The sequence below is a fragment of the Aythya marila genome (genome assembly GCF_965140915.1).
Source record: "Aythya marila genome assembly, chromosome: 29".
Taxonomy (NCBI): domain Eukaryota; kingdom Metazoa; phylum Chordata; class Aves; order Anseriformes; family Anatidae; genus Aythya; species Aythya marila.
This window is the reverse complement of record NC_139070.1, coordinates 796728-820471: the sequence shown is the minus strand read 5'-3', so window position 1 is coordinate 820471 and position 23744 is coordinate 796728. Positions and strand designations below refer to the sequence as shown.

Genomic DNA, 23744 nt, shown 5'->3' with positions numbered 1-23744 from the left:
CATGGGTGCTGCCGCCTGCTGCAGGGCTGTGGGGCTGGAGCCAGCACAGCCCCGTGGGGACAGGGACAGGGACAGGGCAGTGACGGTGCAAGAGAGGTGGGAGGACCGGGATGCTCGTGAATGGCATTGTGCCAGCTTCAAAGAGTGACAAATTGCAAAGCAGGGTCCAAAAGGGCCAAGGGGTTATCGGGGGGGATGTGGGGAGACCCCTTCCCCTGCCTCTGGGATGTGAGTACAGTGCTGCACCAAGCCCGGAGGGCTGCTTATACATTCCTTTCCCTGATGCAGATGTTCAGGTGAGCTCTGCCTGGCAGGGTCACAAAACAACCCCTATGCCCTCCATCTGGGGGCAGGGGGATGCACAGAGAGCTCAAACCCCAGCCCCTGCATTGCCAAGATGCAGCACGGGGTGGGAGCAGTAAGAGCATCGCCAGCACATGACGGACACGGGACGGGGACGTGAGCACAGGGTGCAGCCCCTCGCTGCCTCCCCCCGGCATACCCAAAAAAAAAAAAAAAAAAGAAAAGAAAAAAAAAAAAAAAAAAAAAGAAGTTAAATCAGCACCGTCCATGAGGTTTTAATTTATTTGAGGTTCAAAAACAACCACGAAACGCAGCAGCAAAACTTTACAAAAAGAAATTTTATTGGACCTCAGAGAGGCATTGGGGAGGGGGGGGGGGTGTCTCCCTGGCGGCCGGCTCAGCTCTACTTGTACTGCAGCAGGGCGTCGTTGTAGATCATGGCCAGGGCGCCCAGGAAGGTGACGTACTCCTGGAAGTTCACTTCCTGGTCCTTGTTGCGGTCCAGGTCGTCCATGAGCCCGGCAATTTCCGCGTCCTTCAGTTTCTGCAGCCCCAAAAAGCACAAAGCTGTTACCAGCCGGGGTGCTGGGCAGGGGGGGCACATTGCCCTGTGCTTTCCCAGAGCGGGGCTGGGGGGGGAACCGCAGGACCCAGCCAGACGTGTGTCCCCCGTTATATCCCCACCCCGTGGCAAAGCAGCGTTCACACCAGGTGCCATAAAAGTAGGTGTGGGGACAGGGCTGTGCCACAACTCCCCCAGGTGACGTTATTCCCTGTGTCACCTCCCACTGCGCCCGTCCCCTGCCCCTGTCCCAGGGGTGTCCCTGCACCCAGGTCCCTCCAGGCTGAACTGGGAGGTGACGCCCTCGGTTTGTGAGGAGAAGGCAGAGGGGGGGGGTCGCACTCACCGGCCCGATGGTCAGCTCCTTCTGGATCAGCTCCTTCAGCTCGCCCTTGCTCAGGGTGTTCTTGTCACCCTCCTTCCCTGAGTACTTGTGGAAGGTGGCCACAAGGAGCCCAATGGCTTGGTCCAGGGGGGCTGCCATGGCTGTGGGCTGGGCTGTGGGGACGGGGGGAGCTCAGTGAGCAGCCCCTCAACTTGGGGAGCCCCCTGGCACGGTCCCCCCGGGGGTGTCCCGCAACCCTCCCATCACTCCTGTGCCAGCCGGGCTGGGGGCAAAGACCCCACAGCCCCATCTCAGCTTAGCCCTGGAGTCTGTCCCTGAGCGGGCAGGGGGCTGTCCCGTGTCCCCCCCATCCCGGGTCGGGCAGGGGGCTGCTCCGTGTCCCCCCCATCCCAGGCCATTGCGTAAGCCGAGGCTGGTGGCTGCGGTGACTCACGGGGCACAGCTCCCGGCCGCCTCCGCACACAGGCTGGGCCCATGGGGAGCAGCTGGGGGGGACCAAGGGGGGCGAAAGCAGGGCATGAATTTAGGGCTGGATGGGCAGAAGCCTTCGTGGCACCGCTGCCTTGCCAGGGCGAAGTTGTCTGCCCAAGGTCTGGCTTCCAGGAGTGGAGGGAAGGGGGGGGTCCACATCTGGACAGGGCAAGCTGCACATCTGGAGCCCAGTGCGCACCCCTGGGGTGGCCACAGATGTCTGATGAGGGGGGGGAAAAGGGGATGGAATGGAGGAAATGGAGACTTACCGGCTTGAGCAGGACAGGATCTGGGAGCGGGGAGGGAGGGCTGTGCCTGCGCAGCTCCTCCTCGCATTTATAGCCATGGGCTGAGTCCTCCCATGCCGGGGGGGCCAGGGGGTGGCTGGGTGCATGGGTGAAGCCACTCCTCTGCACGCCATAACCCCACCCCAAGTGGGAACACGACCGAAACCCCACTCCCCAAGGGTTCACTTGGCGAGGGGATGAGGGTCCTGGATATCCCCCAGAGCAGTAGGGTGGGGGGACAGACCCTGACCCCCCCATGAGTCACCCCAGTGAATGTCCCCACCATGTCCCTTTGGCATCAGCCTTGTCACTCAGTGTCTCGCACAGCGGGGCTGAGCTCCCAGACACTGGGTCAGTGAGTGCTGAATGATTTTGGCCAAAATTTGTCCACCTGTCCCCATTATCACAGCGCGGTCGGAGGTGTTAATCCCCACGAAAGCTCCCGCTGAGCCCTGCCCGAAGCAACGAAAGGGGCAAAAGGCGGCGCGGCAGGGCAGGGTGCTGACTCACGGGGACGCGCCCGCAGGCAGTGCGCGAGGGCTCACAGGAACGGGGTGCCCACGCTGCTGAAAATCCCGTGCCAAAATCCGCCTCCAAAGCGCTCCTTGCTGCAGGGCATTGTCCAACGCCCGCAACGTGCCACCGGGGCTTTCCGTGCACCATGGCGCGCTGCCCCAAGAGCAAGACCCCCCCTTGCCAAACACACGGAGAGCTTGGTTTAAAGCAATCTTTATTGAAAGAACATTGGAACCGCGGTGGGAGGGTGCTGGGGGGGGTCAGGGGGTGCAGGGGGGCACAGTGCAGCCCCAGCTGGGGTCCCCGCACTCACTTCTTGCGCGGCACCTTGTCAGGGTAGCCCTGGAAGAACTCGTTGCACATCATGGCCACGCAGGCCAGGAAGGTGGCGTACTCGTGGAAGTCCACCTCGTTGTCCCTGTTGCTGTCCAGGTTGCTCATCAGCTTCTGGAAGCCGGCCTCGTCCGTTTGTTTCTGCCCGGTGGGAAGAGGGGTCAAAATGAGGGTTTTGCATCAAGGGGAGCATCCCCGGGGTCTCCAGGACGTGTCACCCCCGGCCCTGGTGCAGCAGCCCCGCACTTACACTGACGAAGCTGGGCAGCTCCTTGGTGAGCAGCTCCTTCAGCTCGGCCTTGCTCAGCTTGTACTTGTCGCCCTCCTTCCCCGAGTACTTGTGGAAGGTGGTGACCATCACGGCCAGCGCCTGCTCCAAGGGACACGCCATGGGGGACACCAACAAGCCTGGAGGCACCGATTGCAAGAGCGGGTGAGGACGGAGCGCGGTGTCCCCAGGCACGCCCCGTGCATCACCGTTTCCTCCCAAATTTCACCTGCCCGCTAACGGCTGGGCTGGGCGTTGCCGCCTGGGACGGGCGCTGAGCAACCCCGCAAAAAGCCATGCCCGAGGGGGAGAAAGCAACGCCGGGGGTGTGGGCAGCAGCTTTCAGAGGGGAAACGTGGCCCCCGAGCTCAGCCAGGGGGGGTCAGCGTTGGGGGTTCGATGGAGACGCATCTGGAAGGCAACATCTGGAGGGACGGCGGGGCGAGGGAGGCCAGAGCATCGCAGGAAAAAACAACTCACCAAGAGCTCGAACGCAAAGCAGCAGCCGAGGAGGGGCAGGGTGGGAGCAAGGCAGCGGGAAGGCACCACATTTATAGCCCCGCCTGGCCCCCCCCTCGCCGTGCGGATGAGCAGGCACCAATGCTGCCGCGGCGCCTGGCCGCACGTTGGCTGCAGGAGGAGGAGAGGAAACCCCGGGGGCAGCCCCGGCCCCCCCCCCCCAAAACCCTCCTCCCCGTGCTCTGCCAAGGGGCTGGTTTGGGTTAGAAAGAGGAAAATGTGCCCCTGGGGATGGACGGGGACAACTTGGACAAAGTGGCAGGCTGGTGGGGGACGAGATGCCATGCACAAAGGGTTTGGCAGCATCCCCGGGGGTGTCCGGAGCTGCACGAGCCCAAGCAGGGTTTGTCCGAGACTTTGGGCTTGGCTTTTTCTTTTGTCCTTTTTTTTTTTTTTTTTTTTTTTCTGTTTTCAACTCAAGTCGCCTGCAAGTGATTTCTATTTCCTAGCGGCGAGGCCAGCGCGGCACGCCGCCCCGTTGTGTAACGGAGCGCTATTTCGGTGCCTGCGTGTCCCGCGCACGTGCCGAGGAGCCGCGGGGACAGCCGGGAGCCTGCGGGTTGCACAGCCCAGCCCTGGGACGAGCCGGCCCCCCGCTGTGACACGGGGGGGCTGACACCACCCCTGGGGTCCCCGGCACCACGCTGGGGACGGTGGCACCTGGCACTGCAGGGACCAGAGTGAGAAAACCAGGGGATGAGACCCCAGGACACAAAACCTCAGCCAACACCATGCAGCATCTCCCAGGGTCGGGCGCTTCCTCAAAAAACATTTTGGGAAAAGAAATCCCCAAGCCTGAACCTTGTCTCCCCATTAAGGAGCAGGTGCGAACTGGTGCAGGTTACTGGGAGGGGGCAGAAGCCCCTGGGGGCTGGTTTTAAAGACCCTGGGAAGGGGATGAGCAAAGCCTGAAGCTGCTGGTGGGCTTGGTGAGGTTTTGGGGGGCGTGGTGAGGAATGAGGCAGGGGGGTTCCATGATTTGGGGGCTCAGGAAGGATTTGGGGGCTTACTGAGGGGCTGTGAAGGGGCCATGATCTGCTTTGCAGTGGATTTTTGGACCCGGGGTGCTTTCTGCAGGGTTTTGGGGTGCTGGGGACGGCTGGAAGCAGCTGCGATGCTTCCTGCAAACCAGTCTGGACTTGCCGTGCCTGCGGGGGGGCCAGCCCCATCCAGCCCCATCCTGCCCGCCCGGTATCACAGCCTGGCGTGCCCAGGGTGCTGCTGCTTGTCCATAACCCCACAGCAAATTGAGGGTCTTGGGCCCATCCCCTGCAATGCAGCCCCCCAGGGTGGGCTCATCCTTGACCCGGGGGGGCTCCTGTGGCCTCCCAGCCATGGTTCATCTCCACCTGCACAGGTACCAGGGCCTGCTCTGGGCTTTGTGGCATGGACCTCGTGTGTTCCTGCCCAGTTCCTCCACTCCACCTTTCTCTCCCCCCAAATCTGCATTGCCCAGGGCAGCTCGTGCCAGACCACGAGCCCTGCGCGGCTCAGGAAGCTCCTGTTTGGGGACAAATGCGCACCAAACCTCTCCCCTGGGACAGCAGGGACAAATTGGGGTGTGGGGGGGGGGATATCTCAGCGACTTGCCTGGAGGCAGTTCGGAGCTGTTTTGCTCAGACTTTTCCAAAAGAGCCTCCGGGGGCTGAGCCGCACCGTGGAAAATCCCACGGAGGGAAGGACAGGCTGGGGGAAGGCGTGAGTCACCCACAACACGCAGCCCTGGTGAGGCTTTGGGAAGGTTTTTATTAAAAAAAAAAAAAAAAAACACCACCGACGGCACCAGGGTCACTTCTTGCGGGGCTGCTTGGCATCCTTGAAGAACTCGTTGAAGCCCATGGCCACGCTGGCCAGGAAGCAGGCGAACTCCTTGAAGTCCACCTCGCTGTCCTTGTCGTGGTCCAGGTCGTTGACCAGCCTCCTGAACTCCCCCTCGTCCATTTGCTTCTGCCAAGGGGGAGAAAGTGGGGAGGGGTGAGCGGGTCTGGAGGGTACAGGTGGGGAAGGAAGGATGCCAAAGGCTCTAGTTTGCTCCCGGCTGTTTGCAGGAGGGCTTTCCCTGTGTTGTCAGAAGGAGGTGGCACGCGGAGGCGCATTTGGCTTTCCCGGGACCTGAGGTGTGCAGCAAATCCGCCTCTGCCTCGCCGAGAAAGCTTTGTTAACAAGCTGTGCCTCCGCCCCCCTCCTAATTTAAACCACATGCCAGAAAGGGAAGTGGAAAATAAAATTTAAAAAAAAAAATAAAAAAATAAAATAAGAAAGAGGGAGAAAAACATTGAAATCGGAGCACAACTTTGCCAATGAAAATATTCAGTGGGTGTAAGCAAAGCCAAGTTTCCCCTCGCTCTGAGCCTGTTCCAGCCCAGGTCCCTGGAGCACGGGGCTGCATCCATGGGGTGGGCTTTGGGGGAACTCAGAGACCACCTGGGCCTGCCCCGTGCTCCGTGGGAAACCCCGGGGCTGGTACAATGCCCGGGCACCGTAGGGCTGGGCAGCGCCGTGATCCCAAGGCCACTTACGCTTCCGAAGCTGGGCAGCTCCTTGGTGAGCAGCTCCTTCAGCTCGGCCTTGCTCAGCTTGTACTTGTCGCCCTCCTTCCCCGAGTACTTGTGGAAGGTGGTGACCATCGCGGCCAGCGCCTGCTCCAGGGGACACGCCATCGCCAGCCTCCTGCGTGGGGACAGCCCCAGGGACGGTGTCAGGGGGTGATTGGGACCCGTCCCCCCACCCACCCTGCTCGAATCCACCCGGGATGCTGGCACCTCTCCGGGGGCCGTTTTGGGGTGCAGCAACCGCTGGGTGAATTTCATCAGGAGGGCAAATTTGGGGCACAAAGGGACTCACCGGGGTCGGTGCTGCAGTCGCCGGGGTGCTGTAGCCGCTGGGGTGCTGCAGCCACCACGTGCCGGGTGTTTATAGCCCATCTGGGGGAGCACTGCCCAGCACAGCCCCTCGCCTTGGGGCTTTCCCAGCTGGAGGTTTCACCCACACCTCATTTTTGCCTAACGAACCGCGTGATGCCATTAGTGAGAGGTGCTGAGGGGGTGCTGCTGGGGGCCGAGGAGCACGCGGAGGGATGGGGCACCCCACAGGGTCACCACAAGAAGTGGGACACCAGCCCATGTCCCCACTAAGCCACTGCTGCCAGCAGCTCTCTGGGCGCTTGCTCAGTGGCCCCAGTCTCCCCAGCACAAACCAGCGCAAACGAACTGGGGACTGGGGAGGCGGCAGCGGTTTTATCCATACCACAGGCTGAGGCTCAGCGGGGCAGGAGGCATCGGCCCAGATGTCACTGCAGTGCATGCTGAGACAGTGCAGCCCAAGAAGCCAGAGGACCGCCTGAAGTCCACCGCGTCGTCCTCCTCACCCTCCAGGTCCTCCATCAGCACAGGGGGAGGATGGCGGGGTCAGGGACGGCACCGCACAGGTGGGCATCACCGTAGCCGGGTGGCCTGGGCAGATGGGGAGCCCATTTTGGGGGGGGGGAGAGAGCCCAGCCCCAGCCTCACATCTCTCTGGGCAGCAGGGAAAGGCGTGAGGGTGCTGGTGGGGCTCAGCTCGTGGGGCTGGGCAGCTCCACCAGCTCAGCTGGCACTTGTCACCCCCCTGCCCTGAGTGCTTGCGCAGGGTGACAGTGGCAGTGGTCTGCTCGGGGGGCTGTGCAGAGTTCCTGGAGCCCATACGGCTCTTGGCATGGGGACAGGGGAGGCTTTTCCCTGCTCTGGGTGCTAGCCAGGAGATGTCACTACTGGTGGTGTCTCCACAGCCTGGACTTTTCTCCCAGCCCTGCCACCAGGGGTGGGGACTTAGGGGGGACAACCCTAGGACGACCCCAGCCACCCTTCTCCTCCATGGGGGTCCTTCTGGGGGGCTTTTTGCTTTCTCAGGTCCTCCTGGATGCCTTCTGCTGAGCTCTGGAGGTCTTCCTCCTCCCAGAGATTTGGTGGCTGGAGAGGACCACAGGCAATACACATTTGGGGCTTTTTTTGGAGTCTTGCAAATCCTTAGGGCTGTGCCAACCCTTGTGACAGCCTGGCAGTGCTTGTCCCCGAGGGGAACAGGGTGGGTCCCACAGACCCCAAAACATGCTGGGGACAGGCCCTGGCCACCCAGGGGCAGGAGGACGGATCTGGCCAAGCCCTGATTTCCCAAGGAGGGACGAGAACCGCAGCCACCTGCGCTGGCACCTCGCCCTGCGGTGGCCTCGGGCGCGCACCCAGCACCCAGGGCTGGCAGAGCCGGAGCTGAGGAGTTCCTGGTGGGTGTGGGTGTGTGTGCTCGGGGTCAGCTTCACCCCCCAGGACCCTCCTGCCACCCATGGGTGCCTCGAGGCTGGGGAACCCCAAAGCTGGGGGAGCAGCAGACACAGGCTGCCCACGGCTGATGCTGCTGGGGACACGGGGACGGGAACGTGGTCCCTAAATGGGGACCAGCTGTGGAGCCTGGCAGCCCTGTCCTCATCGTTCCCCTCCCCGCCTGCCGTATGGTGCCACCCAAAGCACCCGAGGCTTTCCAGGAGGAGCACCCCGGGGTGCAGCTGTCGCTCACAAAGCACCCCTGCCCACGCAGGGAAGCATCCACGAAGCACAGGGGGACAGCCCTAACTACGCACCGCAGCCCTTCTGCCTCCAAAACGGGGGCGTTGGGGGCCGGATGCCCCCCACCCCGCTGCGGCACTGGGATCCCGTGCAGGCAGCCGGGCACAGCGCCCAGCCCAGCCCCGCAACCAGCACCATGAGTCACGGCCCTGCCCTCGCCCCAGCGGGATTCCTGCACCGTGACTCAGCCCCGGCCCTGCCCGACGGCAACGGCTCCCACGGGGTACCCCAAAACCCACCCGCCATACCCCAAAACCCACCCTGGGACCCCAGTCCTGCGTGGCAAGAAGGGGGGAGCTGCATTGTGGGGGGACAGGGAGGAGGTGGGAGCTGGAGATAACCAGGGAAGCGGGGGGCTGGATGGAAACGGGGGTCCCGGCTCTGAGGTGCTGCCACCCCATATGCTGTAGGACACGGAGGGGGGCGCGGGGACAACCCCGGGGGAGCTCAGGGGCCACCTCCCCACTCGCAGCCCTGCAGCCAAATCCCCTCCCGGTGGAAAATCCCCAGCAGGCAGAGGGCTCGGGCTCCTCGCCAGCGCCGTGGGCGTCGCGGAGCGATGTCAGCACGGACGGCCCCGGGTGCGCAGCGTCCCCGTCCCCAGCAGGGTTTGAGCTGCACCCAGGCGCAGCGCGGGGCTGGGGGTCCCCGGGGTGGCCGTGCCCTTGGGGTGCACAGATTGGGGGTGCCGTGATCCGAGGCTGCTCGGGGACCTGCAAGGGGACGCACGGTGGCAGCACCCGACGGCCGCGCCGGGGGTGTTGCGGTGTCTGCTGACACCTCGCGGTGGTGCGCGCAGCCCCAGGCACCGGGCGAGCCAAATGGGGCGTTACTGGGTGACAAAGGGCAGGGCAGACCCCATCCTCCGTCCTCCCCCACCACCACCACCCCGTCCCTACAAGGCCAGCCTCAGCGTGCCCCAGCTGCTCCTCCAAACTTTATTGCTGCAATAAATAACCGCACGGCCTTGCCCAGGCGCACCGAGCCCGAAGGAGCAGGCAGGGCAGACCCTTCACCAGCTGGGGCGGGGGGGAAAGGCAGGGGCAAGCCCGTTCCCCAGGGAGATCCCGACACGGTGACGGGGAGAAGGGGGCTCCGCGGGAAGAGGGGGTGCCGGTTGCGATGGGGTTTCTCCCAGCAGGGCTGAGAACAGACAGCATTCATGCCCTAGATGCGGGGAAGCCTTTCCCTGTGCTTCTCACCCAGCATCCCAGCAAGGATGGGACACTCCGAGGGGGGAGGAAGAGGGCAGGGATGGGGCGAGGAGGAGCCCCCCGTGCCAGCCTCGCACCCCTTCACTCCATCACAAAGGCTCTGCCTGCCCCGGCAAAGCCGCAGGAGGCTGGGATGCTCCGGGACAAGCAGGGGCTCGGCAGCGGGGGAGAAGCAGGGGGCCGTGGAGAAGCAGGGGCTGAGCCCAGGGGGGTCCGGGCGGGGAGGGCAGCCCGCTACTTGGTGTGCTTGATGCTCTGCTCCTGCTGGCGGATGATGTGGGCGATGGGGCTGGCGATGCCGCCTATCAAGGTCCAGTACTCCTCGAAGCTGATGCGCCCATCTTTGTTCTCGTCCAGGTCGCAGATGAGCTTGTCGGCCGCCCGCCTGTTCCCGGTGTCCTGCGGGAGAGAGCGGAGATATTGGTGCTGAGGAAGTGGGGGTGCAAGGTGGGGGGGACCCCAGATGTGCGGCAGGAGCTGGCCCCCACATGTCCCCGCGCCGCCCGGCCTCACCGTCAGCATGTGGTTGAGCTCACAGCTCAGCATCTTGCGGAAATCCTTCTTGCTGATGCGCCGCGGCTTCCGGCAGCAGCAGCGGCTCGAGTACTTGTCGAAGTTGTTCACCAGCACCTGGATGGCCCATTCCAGCTCCGTGCAGTCTGCCATTGCCGTATGCAGTCACCTGCAGGGACCAGGGTTGGGGGGAGGCTGTAAAAGATCGGGGGTCACCAGGCCACCCGTGAGCCTCACGGTGCCATCAGGGTGCACGACGAGAGAGGAATCCATGGGACGGCGCAAAGCCGGGTGCCCGGTTCCCTGCATCACCCCAAAAAGGCAGCACCTGCCCCGCCTGCCCCCCCGGGGCGGCCGCCCCCGCGCGTGGGATGGGGAGGCAATTATGGCGCCAGGGCCCCGCAGCACCCGGACCGCGGCGCCCGGTTCCCAGGGCTCATTAGGGAGGAATGGGGCTGGGAGCGGCGGGCGAGCAGGCGCACGGCGGCGGCACGAGGGCAGGAATTACCGGCCGGCCTTCCTCTTGCTTCACGGCGCCGGGAACACCCCGGCGGGGCTCTTGGGCTGGGGCGTCCCACTGAGCAGGTCTGGGCCCCATCAGCCAAGGGTTTCCCCAAATCCCACGCTCCTACCCTGCCTGCGAACGGGGTGTCCGAGCCTTGTTTTGCGCCCCCCCGGCTGCTCCAAGGCAGGAAGCCCCTTCCTATGGAGGAACCCAACGGGACGGTGACCGTCACGGGGTCCAGCATCCGCGTCCTGGGCAGGATGCGCACGGGCGGGGACGGGAACTGCGTCGCCTCGTCCGGCCTTGGCTCTTTCCTGCCCCAGCCGGGGCACGGAGCAGGGGCTCAGGGCGAGCTGGGGCACGGCGCTGCCGCTCCTTTTTGCAATGCTGATTTACACCAACATTTACACCTTGGGTGCAACGCCGACCAGTCTTGGAGGAATCCACCCCAAGGGGTGGCTCGTTGCCATCCCCAGCTCCAGCCTGGCTCCCCTGCACCCCAAATCCACCTCTCTCTGCACCCACCGTCCCCAGTTCAGCCCCACACTGAGGACGGTGGCTCATCGGGGTGGTGACAAGGGACATGAGGTGCTCCTCATCGCAGAAGGGTGCCCAGGAGCCATCCCCATTCCTTTGCCGTCCCGTGGTGCCACAGCCCTGTGCCACCCACTCCCCGGGCTGGGGCTGGGTTTTGAAGGGGGACCCAGTGCTGGCACCAGGCCCTGCTGTGAGTAGCAACGCTCATCACGTCCCCATGAGAGCCACTCACCGCAGACATTCATCTCCATCCCCTCCCTGTCCTTGGTTATTAAATACCACCACAAATTAACCAGACCCCAGCACACCCATCCCCTGCATCCCCCAGGTGCAGACCCCACGCTGGGATTCCCCATCCCCAGCCGCCTGCACCCAGCCCGTCCTCGGGGCACCACAGCTCCTGCTTCCCCACTGACTCACGGCACCATCCCGGCCCTGCCATGCACCCCTGGGGACAGTTTGGGGCTCAGGGACCTTGTCCCCATAGTGAGGGACCCGTAGTGGGATATTGTCACCACACTGGGGCATGGGGACGCCAGGAGGGCAAGACGGGGCTCGTCGACTGCTCCGCTCCCGCCGCCATGGTTCCCTTTTCTGCTTTCTCCTCTCCCTCTCCTTCCTCCCACAGCTCCAACCCATGGCTCTGGCATCACAGTTGGTGCATCAGGGGGGAAAATTCCCCTTCCTGGGGGCCAGCCCCCTACAAGCCCCCCCCTGCCGAGCTCTCCATCCCCTCCACCCCAGCCCCGCGCGCGCGGAGCTGCCGAAGGGCTCGGGGGATTTCCACCCAACCTGCGGCCGCACGTCCCAGCATGGATCCTGGTTGAACGTTCCCCCCCCATGGGAGCAGGCGCCGATTTTCCCATCCTGGGCTCGGCGCCTTACCTGGCCCCGTCTGTGGGTCCCGCTTTGTCCGTCTGTCACCGCCTTTGGCAGCAGAGGCAGTGGGAGCCGGTGCCGCCCGCTCGCCGCTCACCTTGCACCCATGCCCTGGGCCCAGACGGGTTTTAAAGAGGCTCCCGCCCCTCCCTGACGTTCCCAGGGCGTTCCCAGGCCGGGGCTCACCTGGAAGCAGCTCGGGCTGATTGCAACACCCAGCCCTGCAGAGCAGGGGCGCAGCAGCTGCAGCCCCCACCCCATGGCCATGGGGTGACAGTGGGCGCATGGGAGCCAGCCCAAGGACCCCCCATCCCAGGCACGCTGTCTCTCCCAGCCCCATGTTTCCCCCAGCATGGTGTGAGAGGTTCATAGCGAGGTGGGGAGTAGTATTTATTGGAGTAGTATTTATTTGAACCAAATTTGCTCATTCTGAAGGCAATGCTGTGAAAGCACCTTGTGGTCTCTGCTACATCAGGGCCCTGGAAGCACAAGCGCCAGCCCCAAGCAGGGCCTTATCCAGCTCTCAGCCATCTCCAGATACACGGGGATAGATAAGGTGCTGGTAGCTGTGCTTGTAAACTCACATCCATAATTAATCGGGCCAGTAAATTGTACCCCTGTGTGTCGGCCGGAGCAATGGCGCGGTGATGTGATGCCCAGATTAGATACAGGAGGTTTGGGGAGCTGCACATTTAGGGATGCAAAATAGGAGGTGATGGAACCCAGGCAGGAGCCACCCACGCTTTTTCCTTTGCTCTCTGGGGACCTTTACTCTTTGGGACACCAGTCCCGGAAAAAGTGCGTGTGTCATCCCCGCTCTCAGCCCTCTTCTTCCTAATCTCGGGGGGAAGGAAGCAAAGCCGTCCTCGGTGGAGGTGCTCGGGTGTCATTGCTGCAATATCCCAGGAGGGTGGGAATCCCTCCCCGACCCTGCAGGCAAACAGCTCACCTCTGAATCATGGGCTTTCATTACCCTCCTGTGCCTGGCAGATGTCACAACCGCATCCAGGCCCTTATTTTTACAAGGCATCCAAGGGCGTGTGCGTGCGCTCGGAGCAGCCACGTAGGGCCCAAACCCATCACAAGACAGTTCCCAGCCAGCCCGCTTGTCCCCACAAGCTTCTTCTGCCCCCCGTCCCACCAGCTGGAGGGCGAGGGGCAGCTGGGCTTCTTGCTGGCAGGCTCTGCCCCATGGGACCCTCTGCAGAGGGGGACCAACGAGGCTTGTGGGGACCAAAATAACCCCGCTGTGCCCCTGCACACGGCAGCCACCAGCCCCGCTGCGTTTCTCGGGGCTCGCCGCGTGGCTCACACGCATGCCCAGCCACCGCTGAGTCACCGAGGGTCACCGGCACGGGCTGAGCTGTTTTCTGCCACCTGCGAGGACTTTCCAGGTCCAACAGATACTTATCAAGGATGGCTCACGCCGCTGGAATCGCCGTCCTCCCGACAGCGCATCGTCACGCTGGGGTCGCCAAACCAGAAGCCTGGAGTCCCCACTCCCACGGCCGGGAGAGCACCCAGGAGCCCTGGCTCCCCTTTCCCCTCCCATCACCCCAACCATTTGACACATTTCCTGTCTCTAATTAAATGCACACCACACCTCTCGGCTTAATTTCCATGTATTTATTTCCAAGGCAGGAACAATAAATAGTCATTCTCGTTGTGAAATCCACCCCAAGGTGAGAGGAGACAGAGGGTGGCCGCGGCCGAGTCGCGGTGGCGGTGCCGGCCGCCAGCCTGGGAGGACCGGCCACCCAGCCTGGCCTCAGGTTTCATCACTTTTCTCCAGGGTTTGGGGTTTTTCATCGTTTTGTCTCCCCAGAGCACAAAGTGCACGGTGACAGAGGAGTGGAGATGGTGCCCGCACCCCCTGCACCCATTAGGGACCCCATCCCCATCCCTGTCCCCATCCCTGTCCCCATCCCCGTCCCCATGTAGGGCTGCCCATGGGCTCCTCGAGGACATGGAGCTCAGCAGAAACCATGGTTCCACACAACCTGGATGGGACCATGGCAAGGAAAGGTGGATGGCCAGGCTCGGTGGGTGCCCTGCACCTTCTCCAACCCATTTCTTCACTCTCCAAGCTCTCGTTGCCTGCGCTAATTGCTCCGTCCTAGGAAGCCACCGCTTTGTGGCACTTGCTGTTTCCTAATTTGCTGCAATTACACGGAAATCCCACGCTCGCCCAGCCCAGGTGGGATCCTGTTCACTGGACCCACAGCTCCTGGCTCTTTCCAAACCCAAAGATTTCGGGGCTCCTCTGAGCTCCCTCGTGCCCAAATCCCTCAGGGTGCAGGTGATACAGCCCTGCTGTGTTTGTGGGGTCCCCAAATGAAGACCACGGGCATGGGCCATGCCACTACATGGGCACCTGCACACCCACAGCCCCGTGCACACACCCACAGCCCGTGCACACCCACAGTGCACACACACATGCAACCCTGTGCACACTTGTAGCACCCCATTGCACATTTGCAGCACCCCTTGCATGCCCACGGTACCCCTTGCACACCTGCAGCACCCCTTGCACACCTGCAGCACTCCTTGCACACTTGTAGGACCCCTTGCACACTTGTAGGACCCCTTGCACACCTGCAGCACCCCTTGCACCCTCGTGCTCCGCACTGGGGCTGCACAACCCAGGAGCGAGCGATGCTCGCTCAGCACCACAGTCCCATCCCTCCCTGCTGCCCCTTCTTCCCCAAAAAACAAGGTCACCCCATCCTGGCTGTGTTTGTTTGTGTTTTTTTTTTTCCATTTTTCCTTTATTAATTTATACAAAAATGGTTGCAAGTGACGCAAGCTGATAACAACCCGCCACCAGCTCAGCCCCGAGCCCGGCTGCCAGCCAGGGGCAGGTGGGGAGCCTCGCGCAGCACCCCAAAAACTGAGCAGCGCAGGCATCGTGCCCCCGGTCCAGGAGGGTGGGAGCAGAAACTATGCCCAGGCCACCAACGGCGACATCGGGGCTGGCCCGGAGCCCCCACATCGAAGGGATTTGGGGGGGGTGGGGAAAGGAGCAAAGTCCCTCTCGCTGCGACGCTCCGGGGCCGGGGGACCTGCAACCACGCAGCCGCCGGGACCTCATCGCGGTGCAGAGCCCGAGGCCTCGGGCGCCTTCTCATCCCCCGATGCCCTCTACTTCCTCCGGCAGCCCTTGGCCGCGTCCCCCATCATGTCCCAGTACTCTCCGAACTCCAGTTTGGCCTCGTCGGGGTCTCCCATGCACTCGATCTTCTCATCCAGCGGGCCGACGCACTGCGGGGCGGGCAGAAAAAGCATCAGGGGGGTGATGGGGATGCGGGGTCCCACGTCCACCCGGACCTCCCCCCGCTGTCCCCAGGCTCTGTCCTCACCTTCCCCAAGTGGGGCAGCTTCTGCACCACCAGCTCCCGCATCTCGTTGGGGGTCAGGTACTCCTTCTGCCCCTTCACGGCGTAGCAGTGGAACTGGTTGATGACGGTCTCGATGGCCTGCTCCACGTCGGTGAGCTCCTGGCAGTCCTGCAAGGGGGGGGAGAGACGGTGAGGTACCAGATGGACACCCCCGGGATGGAGGGGAGACCCCCGGGATGGAGGGGACACCCCCGGGATGGATGATGGGACACCCCTGAGATGGATGTGACACCCCCAAGCAGATGTGCCGACGCTCCCTGTAGATTCTGCACCCCCCCACGCCGATTTAATAAAGCTCCTTATCAACACAACACCCCCCCGTTCGGAAGTGGGACCCCTCGTACAGACGTGGGACACCTCGTATGGATGCTGACCCTTCCGCAGAGACCTGAGACCCTCGTACAGACGCAAGACCTCTCCACTCTGCTGTGAGACCCCCTGGACAGACACAAGACCCCCCAACACAGATGTGGGACCCCACCTTTTAGATGCAGGACCCCTCTTTCCATATATAAGACCCCTCCTTCCAGGCCCTGCACGCCCCCAATACCCTCACACAGCCGCCGTACCCCTCCGTACGGTCACGACACCCCTCTGTGCGGCCACAACACCCCAAAACGACCCCCCCGGCAGGTCTGTCCCCCCCGTCTCTCCCTGCCCAGCCGCCCCAGCGTCTCCGGGCGCTACACCCACGGCGCGGGGGCCGCCGCCGCCGTCCGGACTGGTTCTTCCTCTCCTTTGCACAAGCGGCAGATGGAGGTGTGAGTCAGTGCCCGGGCGCACGGCGGGATGGTGGCCACCCTCCTCCCATCCCACGGGGGCTGCAGCCCCCCAGCCCCAGCCTTGGGGGGGTGCGACCCGGCCCGACGCAGCTGCCCGACCACTCGTGCTAATTAAGCGAAGCTGGAACTGAAGGGAAACGACGGTGATTCACCCGGCGCTGTGGTTTCCCCTCGAAACACCTTGAAACCACATCAGGCGATGGCCATTAGAGAAGAAACCGGCAATCTTCAGAGCCTCAGCCCCGCGCCCCGGCCCCAAATCCTCCGCAGGTGCAAAGCGCCCGGCAAGAGCCCCCCCCCGACACACGGGGTGGGTGCCTCCAGTTTGAAAGCAGAGGGAAGCAGGAGACTTTCTGACATCGGGCATCCTCGGAGAGGTTGCAAGGAGCGGGGTGGCTCAGCAGGAGCTGGAGAAAGCTGCCTGGGTTCCCCAAGCTTTCAAACCCCCGGCACCAGGTGCCCAAGCCCGGGGCAGCGTCTCCGAACCCCAAATTCATCCTAGGGGTGGCCCTCGGCCCCGCCGTACTGCTCAGAGGCACCCCATGCTCCGAGGGATGGGGGACACATGGGGTCCCCCCCCATGCCCCACGGCTTCCCGGCCCTCCCGGTGCCGCGGCGTCGCTCAAGGACCTTGCGCTTCTTGCGGCAGTTGCACTGGCCCATGCTGCTCCTCGCGGGGTCTGTGGGTCCCTCGGTGGGGCTGTCTGCTCCGACGGGGTCTTGGGGAGCTGGTGGGGGAGGGGAGAAAGTCGGGTTTCAGCTCTTGCTTGTTTGGGGGGGGTTCCCCTCCTTCTGCGTCGGGGCGAGGAAGGCGCCCTGGGATGCGCTGAGCTGCCGGGACATGTCCCGGAGATGGGAGCGTCCCTGCTCCAGCAGCAAGTCGTGGCAAAGCCAAGCGTGGGAGCAAAGCGGGGGCGGTGAGACCCCCAGGCACGGGGACCCCCTCCCCGTGGAGGCGGCCAGGCCACTTACCTGCTCCGAGGGCTGTCCCGGGTATGAGCGGGCTGCGGTGCACCGGGGTTTTATACCAGGGAGGTGTGAGTGGGAGCTCCCTGCGCACGGTGTGGTGCAAGGCGGCTCATTTCGGAGCCTGGCCCCGGGCCAGCGTGGGGCTGGGAAACGCCTCCTTCCCGGCCACACCGAGCGCTCCCCATCCCCATCCGGCACGGCACGGCCACGCAGCGCCGCGTGGGAACGGCCACCGGGCACCGGCTGGCTCGGGGATGGGGCACCCGTCACCCCGCCGAGGGGATGGCACCGCCACCCAGCCTTCTTGGGGGACGGGGGAGCTGAACGCCAGGGCGGGGGGCTCGGTTGGGGATGCTGAGCCCGGCGTGTGGTTTATCGAGGGGACGCATCCCCAGGTGACCCTGGAGCGGATGGATGTTGGTGTCCTGGAGGTGGCCACCACCTGCAGCTATCACGACGTTGTTGCTGGAGATGGTCCTGAGCCCCCCGCCAGCCCCAGATGCATTCTGCCACCCATTGGGGTTGCTCTGCGTGACCCCACAGGGTGCGGGGTGGGACCCTGCAAGCCAGACCAGCACCAGGGCACTTTGGGAACGGCCCCATCTGCTCGTGGCATGGATGGGCCCAGCAGGGAGATGGGCTGCTCGCACCGGAGCCTCCCACTAAGAACGGCAGCGATGCCCATGCTCGGGGAAACCTCTTTTATTAGCATCGTGTCACCCAAGTGTCCCCCCGTCCCCGTCACTTCTTCTTCTCCGCTTTCTCCCTCCGCATGGCCCTGGCCAGCTCGCCGATCAGCCGCCAGTACTCGCTGAACTTCAGCTCCTGGTCGTTGTTCACATCCAGCTCCCTCATCTTCTCCTCCAGGGAGGGGACGTCCTGTGGGGAGGGCAGGGGGGGCTCAGCGCTCCCCCAGGGTCCCCAGTGAACAGGGTGGGGACGGAAGAGCCAGGTCTGCCACCACCAGGGGACACCTCCATCCCCGTCCCCAAACAGGGCTCAAGTGAGGGGCATCCCCCGCGGCAGGGAGCCCCCAGCCCAGCTGAGACTGGTGCAGAAAGGGGTAATGGGAGGGACAGACAGACAGATGGATGGACAGACAGACAGCATCGGTCCTCTCCGCCCCCCCACCAGCAGAACACCTCCACCTGCAGCAGCTTGGACCCTTCCTGCACCACCCAAATTCCACTTTTACTTTTGCTTTTCCACCCTTGGCAAACCCCAGGGTACCGGGAGCAGCCGCTGAGCGCTGGGGGCTCCGTGGGAACCACCCAGCCCATCCAGCCCTCCCCCCCCCCATGCTGCCCTGACCCTCACCTTCATCAGGTTGGGCAGCTGGAGCTGGACCAGCTCCTTGAACTCCTCGGCCGTCAGCGTCCCCTTCCTGCCCTCCTTCCCCGCGTAGGTGAAGAAGACGGTGACGACGGTGTCGATGGCCCGCTCCAGCTCGGTCAGCTCGCCCGTGGCCATGGCGTGCGGGGGGCAGGCTGGGGGCTGCAGAGCCAAGAAGGGGGTGGGAGGGGATGGAGCATCCCGGGGGGGTGATTGCTGGAGGGGGCTGCGTGGGATAAGGGACCCCTGCCCTTCCCCAGCCCAGGGTGCAGCGAGTTTGCACAGCCTCAGCCCTGCAGAGCTGAGTCCCAGTGCAGCTGGGGGCTGCCCCGTTACGCACTAGGGATCCAGACCCCCCCTCCCAACCCCCCAGCATCACTGCGGGGAGGGCACAGCCGTTTGGGGACAGCCCTGCCATCCCACAAACAGAGGCAGCCAGGGCAGCAGGACACCAGGAAGCAGTGGCACCGTGCAGGCCCCAAACGCCGCCGTGGGACGGGATGGGGATGAGGCAGCGACCCCGACTTACCCCGCTCGGCTGCGGGTGGCTGCGGCCCCCCACGGGGTTTTATACGGGGCGAGCGCAGCGCTTTGTCCCCCCCGGCCGCGGTGTAGGGTTTCCCGTTGCAGCCAGGCGCACGGACACCGCCCGGCAGCCGACGTTTTCCCGTCTTCCCGTCTCCTCCCTCCCCTCATGGGCAGCGGCCCAAACCCAGCTCTCGGCACAAACCCGTGTCCGCACCGCGCCATGGGGGCGCAGGATGGGACCCTGGGGTCCCACAGCACATTCACTCCACGGGGTCTGGGGCTCAAACATCACCTGGATCATTCCAGGGGTGCAGGCCATGTCCCCTCCCCTAAATGCATCCCATTCTCTGCCCTGCCCCGGCGAGGATGGGGATGCACCGGGGACGGGAACTTTGTCCCCATCGCTGTCCCCACCGCTGTCCCCATCGTCCCCCGATGCCGCAGCTCGTCCCGGCTGCGGAGCCAGGGCTGGGCTCACCCCACACCGAGTGAGAGTTGTGACTCAGCCACCCGCTGACATCATCCCTATTAATAGTGGGCTTTGTGAAAATTAATTAATCCAAATTAATTAGGGGGTTGGGATTGCCCGAGCGCTCCCCTTTAATCGCTGGGTATTTATAACATGGCAACCCCGGCAGGTGTCCGCTGCGGCACGGCCGTTCCCACAGGGCCCCCGAGCTGTCCCCATGTCACAGCACTGGGGACACCGGTGGCACGGGATGGAGGGGACACGGGCGGTGTTGGGACCGTCCCCACCGGGAGCACGGCCCTAATTGCTACTGCCCCCAGTCCCTGCCAGGGCAGAGGTTTGCTGGGTTGCACAGCCAGGGTTGTCCCCAAAGTTGAGTGACATCGAGCATGATGGGGAGCAAGGATGGGACAGGGATGGACCCAGGGAGCCCAGTCACCAGTCCCCATCACCAGTTTTGGGGACCAAGAGCAGGGTGCAATGCAACCGTCACCGTCCCTGACGCATTTGTTCCACCTGTCCACGGGGACAGGGTGGCTCCGGCCGGCACCGGGCAGCCCGGTCCCCACCCGCGCACCCGTCACACCAGCTCACGGGGGAGGAATTGGCTTCCTGCAGCCCCATCCGGTCCGTCCCCATCCCCGGGGTGACGGGGGGACGGGGACGGGACTTCCGTCGAGCCCCACGTCAGGGGACCGGGATGGGAAACCGCCGGGGTGAGTCAGGCTCGGAAGGGACAGGGACAGGTTTGGGGTGAGTCACCGGCCCCAAGAGCCAGGCGGGCCCGTGACTCGCCGCCCCTGGAATTCGGGGTGCCGGGATGGGGTGAGGAAGGAGCAGGCAGTGCAGCGGCCCCGTGATGGGACGGATGCGCGGGCAGGGAGCGGTGACGTGGCCTCGGGGTCCCCGGCGCTATCGGGACAAGCCGAGCGCCCCGGGGCAGGCTGTGGGGTTGGTGCCTGTCGCCGTGTCCTGGTGCTGTCCCCGACCTCTCTCTGCTCTACCAGGAGTGCTCACAGTGGCTGTGGGCACTGGGGGCACTGGCCCAGCACTGGTCCACACCATCCATCAGGACTCATCACGCTCCCCATCCATTGAGGCCACGGTAGAAAAGGCCACCACACCACATGCCTGGTGCCATCACAATGTCCCCGACCCTGACATGGTGCACACCCAGCAGCTTCCCCCTCTTCCAAACTCTAGGGATGGAAAAGCCTCTTCCATACTCCAGCGATGGGTCGGAGAGACAAGATCAAGCCCAGCCCCGGCACCAGCAACTGGAGCAACTGGTTTAGCTGGGTCAAAGTGGAGCACGGGAGTCGCAGAGGCTGAAACCTGTTCCAAGCTGTGTGTAAACCTCCTGGCATGTCCCTCGCTGCTCCCGGTTTGGTAAGAGCTTGTCCTGGGGAGCTGCCAGTGCGGACACGTCGGGCTGGCACCGCTGCGGTCCCCGTTCCTGGGACCAAACCCCCCCCCAAAGTGATGTCCCCGCAGCAGTGGGGTTCGTGGCTCCAGGCGGTCCCACTGCTCAGGGAAACACCCGGCGATTCCTGCTCTCCGGGGAGGTTTGGGGTTTAATGAGAGTGGGGCAGAGCCTGGCCAAGCGCACACAGAGCTCGGCTCGACCGGGGGTTGGAGCAAGTCGGTGGCCGTGAAATGGCCGTGAAACAGCCACCGGCTCGCTCCAAGCACCCGACCGTGCCGATGTCCGGTGGCTGCGGGGCAGGGCCTGGGTTATTTTTAAGCTTGGGACTGTCACAGAGCAGCTGGGCAGGCGGCGCAGTGCCGGGGCCGGGCATTCCCGGAAGGCTCAGCCGGATCCTGCCCACTGCTGAGCTGCGCTGAGACGGGTACGGGGGTGCCACCGCTGCCAGCCCCTGCGTGGACACTGCCAAGTGAGTGACACCAGGGTCCCCCACCTCTGCCCAGGACCCCCACCTCCTTCCAGGACCCTCACCCCCATCTGGCAACCCAACTTCCTTGCAGGACCCCAGTTTTCATCCAGACCCCCTGCCTCGATCCGAGACCCCCACCTCCATCTGGGAACCCCACTTCCATCCTGGTCCCCTATCTCCATCCAGGACCCCTAACTCTTGAACACCCACTTCCATCTTAGACCCTCAGCTCCTTCCAGGACCCCTCATCTCCATCCAGACCCCCTACCTCCTTCTGGCACCCAAATTCCACCTGGGATCCCCATCTCCATCCAGGACCCCTTTTGTGGCCACCCCAATAGCACCAGGTGCAGCCCCCAAAGATGCTCCAATTCACCCCAAAACCCTCCACACCATCACCCCCCAGGACAGGGCCATGGTGAGTCTGCCTCCCCATGGGACCAAGCCAGGGTTGGGGGGGTGGCAGCACTTTTGGGACCCCCTGGCTGCATTATTTCCCAAACACACGGGACGGGAAGTATGGAAAATGGAAACGGAGGGAGCGGGATATAATTAGCCCCGAACAAGGATTGGAATCTGGGATAAAGAGCCCGACACCACGCGGCTCTTGCGAAAACGCTGCAGTGACAGCACCCGGCAGCCCCCCTGCTCCCTTGGGGGCACAAAGCGGGGGGATCGTCCCGGCCGGCCACATTTGGGGGCTTGGCACCGGCCCCGCTCCCGGGGGGCCGCGCAGGGATGGGGAGGCCGCAGCGGGCACGGCCGGGCCGCGCGGATGCTGGGCCGTAACGAGAGCCGGGATTATCAGCGCGGCCGGGGAATCTGGTTTCTTTGGCCGCGCCGTTGCTGAGGCAACCTCGGGGCAGGGATTGTGGGGCATTTTTCATGCGACAAGAGGCCTTTCTGTGCGCGGGGAGCGGGGGGGCCCACGCCAAGTCACCCGATAGCCCCCGCCGGTCCCCCCCGCCCGGCTCCGAGGACACCGGACACCCGCGCCGTTATCGGCCACGGAGCGGGGCTGGGGCCGGATCCGGCCTGGCACCGCGGTGCTGACGGATGGGGGATGCCAGCAGCTCACCCCTGGGGTCAGGATCTGACCTGGGGCTGGCCCCACGGCCCACCCCTTCCCCGGCACCCCACTGCTGCTCTTCATATAGGGCCGCAGCCAGGCCAGCTTTGGCCTCAGGGGTGCAAAAAGGGATGCCTAAGGTCTGGCACAAGGGAGATGTGGACCCCCAAGAGTAGCTCCATGCCCCGTAAGCATCAAGAGATGCTCCAGCACAGCCCTCTGGTGCACAGTGAGCCGGCCATGGGGCGGCAGTGGGGCTGGCGGGGCGTCCCTGCATCCCGGCCCCCATGAAGGCAGCGCGGGGTGTCCCGGTGGTGCCAGCCCGGCTGTCCAGCCCCGGTATCGGATCCTCCCGGAGGGAGGGGGCTTGGAGCTTATTTAACGTCTCCAGCTGGCCCAGCCCGGCACACTTGGCGCAGCGGGGAGCTCAGGTGAGTGCGGGGCTGGGGACGGAGTGTGGGCACCCACCGGGGTTTGACCCTATAAAGGGGGCATGCAGTCAGGGTCCCCTCCTGCAGAAGCACCCCCATAAAGCCTAGGGGGAGCACCAGGGCACCCCACAGTCTTGTGGCACCAAGATGGGGAGGGTGGGGTGGGCAATGCTCCTGGGATGGGGAAGGGGGGCACTGAAATTTGGGGCTCGCAGCGGCCGCCGTAACGCAGCGGGTGCCTCCCTGCAGCCGGAGCCATGGCGTCACAGCTGGAAGGGGCCATGGAGACGCTCATCAACGTCTTCCACCACTACTCGGGCAAAGAGGGGGACAAGTACAAGCTGAGCAAGAAGGAGCTGAAGGAGCTGCTGCAGAGCGAGCTGGGCTGCTTCCTGGAGGTAGGGGCTGTGCTGGGACACGGGAGATGGGCTCCCCGGTCCCTCCGTGCCCTGGGACATGTCCCCAGCTCTGGGGCTCACCCTTTGTCACCCCCCCCCAACAGACCCAGAAGGACACGGGTGCGGTGGAGAAGATCATGCAGGACCTGGATGAGAACGGCGACGGGGAGGTGGACTTCCAGGAGTACGTGGTCCTGGTGGCCGCCCTCACCGTGGCCTGCAACACCTTCTTCTGGGAGAACGCCTGAGCCGGGTTGACCCCAGCCCCCCCCCCGCAGCAGCCAGCCGCGGCACCCCAAAACGCAGAGCCCCCCACGCCACCCCTCCTCACCCCCCGCTCCCCAGCGCACCCAGGGGATCCCGCGGGGATCCAGCTCCGCAATAAAGGCACCGACCCAGCCAGCGGCGTGTTGTCAGCTCCTTCGGGACCCCCTCCCCGGTCCCGCTGCCCGTGACCCCCCCCCGGGACAACCCCCCCCCGGTTCACCCAAGGGCCCGGGGACGTCCCCAGCTGAGCCGGGCCCCAGCCCCGGACCCCCACGGGCCCAGCACCACCGGGTCGGGTGCCCCCAACCCGTCCGGGGCTGCGGGATTCGGGGGCCCGGGGGCAGCCGCAGGCCGG

General features: G+C 64.4%; 7 protein-coding genes across 10 annotated transcripts; 1 reads left to right on the top strand and 6 right to left on the bottom strand.

Moving 5' to 3' along the window:
* Window positions 1–622: 622 nt before the first annotated feature.
* On the bottom strand, window positions 623–2043 carry LOC309888658 (protein S100-A6). Its single transcript, XM_082781096.1, has 3 exons — window positions 1952–2043; window positions 1212–1363; window positions 623–847 (listed from the first exon to the last, which is right to left on the bottom strand). Exons 1-3 carry the CDS (start codon window positions 2016–2018, stop codon window positions 707–709), a joined length of 360 nt encoding a protein of 119 aa, XP_082637222.1. The 5' UTR covers window positions 2019–2043; the 3' UTR covers window positions 623–706.
* Window positions 2044–2688: 645 nt separating this feature from the next.
* LOC309888402 (protein S100-A4-like) lies at window positions 2689–3645 on the bottom strand. Its single transcript, XM_082780701.1, has 3 exons — window positions 3567–3645; window positions 3069–3226; window positions 2689–2959 (listed from the first exon to the last, which is right to left on the bottom strand). Exons 2-3 carry the CDS (start codon window positions 3207–3209, stop codon window positions 2795–2797), a joined length of 306 nt encoding a protein of 101 aa, XP_082636827.1. The 5' UTR covers window positions 3210–3226; window positions 3567–3645; the 3' UTR covers window positions 2689–2794.
* A 1735-nt stretch (window positions 3646–5380) lies between these two features.
* Window positions 5381–6604, bottom strand: LOC309888400 (protein S100-A4-like). Of its 2 annotated transcripts, XM_082780695.1 has the most exons (3): window positions 6450–6604; window positions 6125–6275; window positions 5381–5552 (listed from the first exon to the last, which is right to left on the bottom strand). In XM_082780695.1, the coding sequence occupies exons 1-3, from the start codon at window positions 6527–6529 to the stop codon at window positions 5394–5396; spliced, it is 390 nt and encodes a 129-aa protein (XP_082636821.1). In that variant the 5' UTR covers window positions 6530–6604; the 3' UTR covers window positions 5381–5393. The 2 variants fall into 2 exon arrangements, with proteins under 2 accessions (XP_082636821.1, XP_082636820.1); XM_082780694.1 differs by having other exon boundaries at window positions 6125–6498.
* A 2529-nt stretch (window positions 6605–9133) lies between these two features.
* Window positions 9134–11940, bottom strand: S100A16 (S100 calcium binding protein A16). 3 transcript variants are annotated; one of them, XM_082780644.1, is made up of 3 exons: window positions 11858–11940; window positions 9931–10099; window positions 9134–9816 (listed from the first exon to the last, which is right to left on the bottom strand). In XM_082780644.1, exons 2-3 carry the CDS (start codon window positions 10081–10083, stop codon window positions 9652–9654), a joined length of 318 nt encoding a protein of 105 aa, XP_082636770.1. In that variant the 5' UTR covers window positions 10084–10099; window positions 11858–11940; the 3' UTR covers window positions 9134–9651. The 3 variants fall into 3 exon arrangements, with proteins under 3 accessions (XP_082636770.1, XP_082636768.1, XP_082636769.1); XM_082780642.1 differs by lacking the exon at window positions 11858–11940 and adding an exon at window positions 10563–10681; XM_082780643.1 differs by lacking the exon at window positions 11858–11940 and adding an exon at window positions 10439–10572.
* Window positions 11941–14758: 2818 nt separating this feature from the next.
* LOC309888364 (protein S100-A14-like) lies at window positions 14759–17109 on the bottom strand. The gene is made up of 4 exons (XM_082780632.1): window positions 17004–17109; window positions 16662–16759; window positions 15211–15357; window positions 14759–15112 (listed from the first exon to the last, which is right to left on the bottom strand). The coding sequence occupies exons 2-4, from the start codon at window positions 16692–16694 to the stop codon at window positions 14993–14995; spliced, it is 300 nt and encodes a 99-aa protein (XP_082636758.1). The 5' UTR covers window positions 16695–16759; window positions 17004–17109; the 3' UTR covers window positions 14759–14992.
* A 583-nt stretch (window positions 17110–17692) lies between these two features.
* On the bottom strand, window positions 17693–19003 carry S100A13 (S100 calcium binding protein A13). Its single transcript, XM_082780600.1, has 3 exons — window positions 18862–19003; window positions 18318–18494; window positions 17693–17879 (listed from the first exon to the last, which is right to left on the bottom strand). The coding sequence occupies exons 2-3, from the start codon at window positions 18468–18470 to the stop codon at window positions 17742–17744; spliced, it is 291 nt and encodes a 96-aa protein (XP_082636726.1). The 5' UTR covers window positions 18471–18494; window positions 18862–19003; the 3' UTR covers window positions 17693–17741.
* A 2083-nt stretch (window positions 19004–21086) lies between these two features.
* Window positions 21087–23413, top strand: S100A1 (S100 calcium binding protein A1). The gene is made up of 3 exons (XM_082781183.1): window positions 21087–21224; window positions 22974–23122; window positions 23227–23413. Exons 2-3 carry the CDS (start codon window positions 22982–22984, stop codon window positions 23368–23370), a joined length of 285 nt encoding a protein of 94 aa, XP_082637309.1. The 5' UTR covers window positions 21087–21224; window positions 22974–22981; the 3' UTR covers window positions 23371–23413.
* Window positions 23414–23744: the final 331 nt, after the last annotated feature.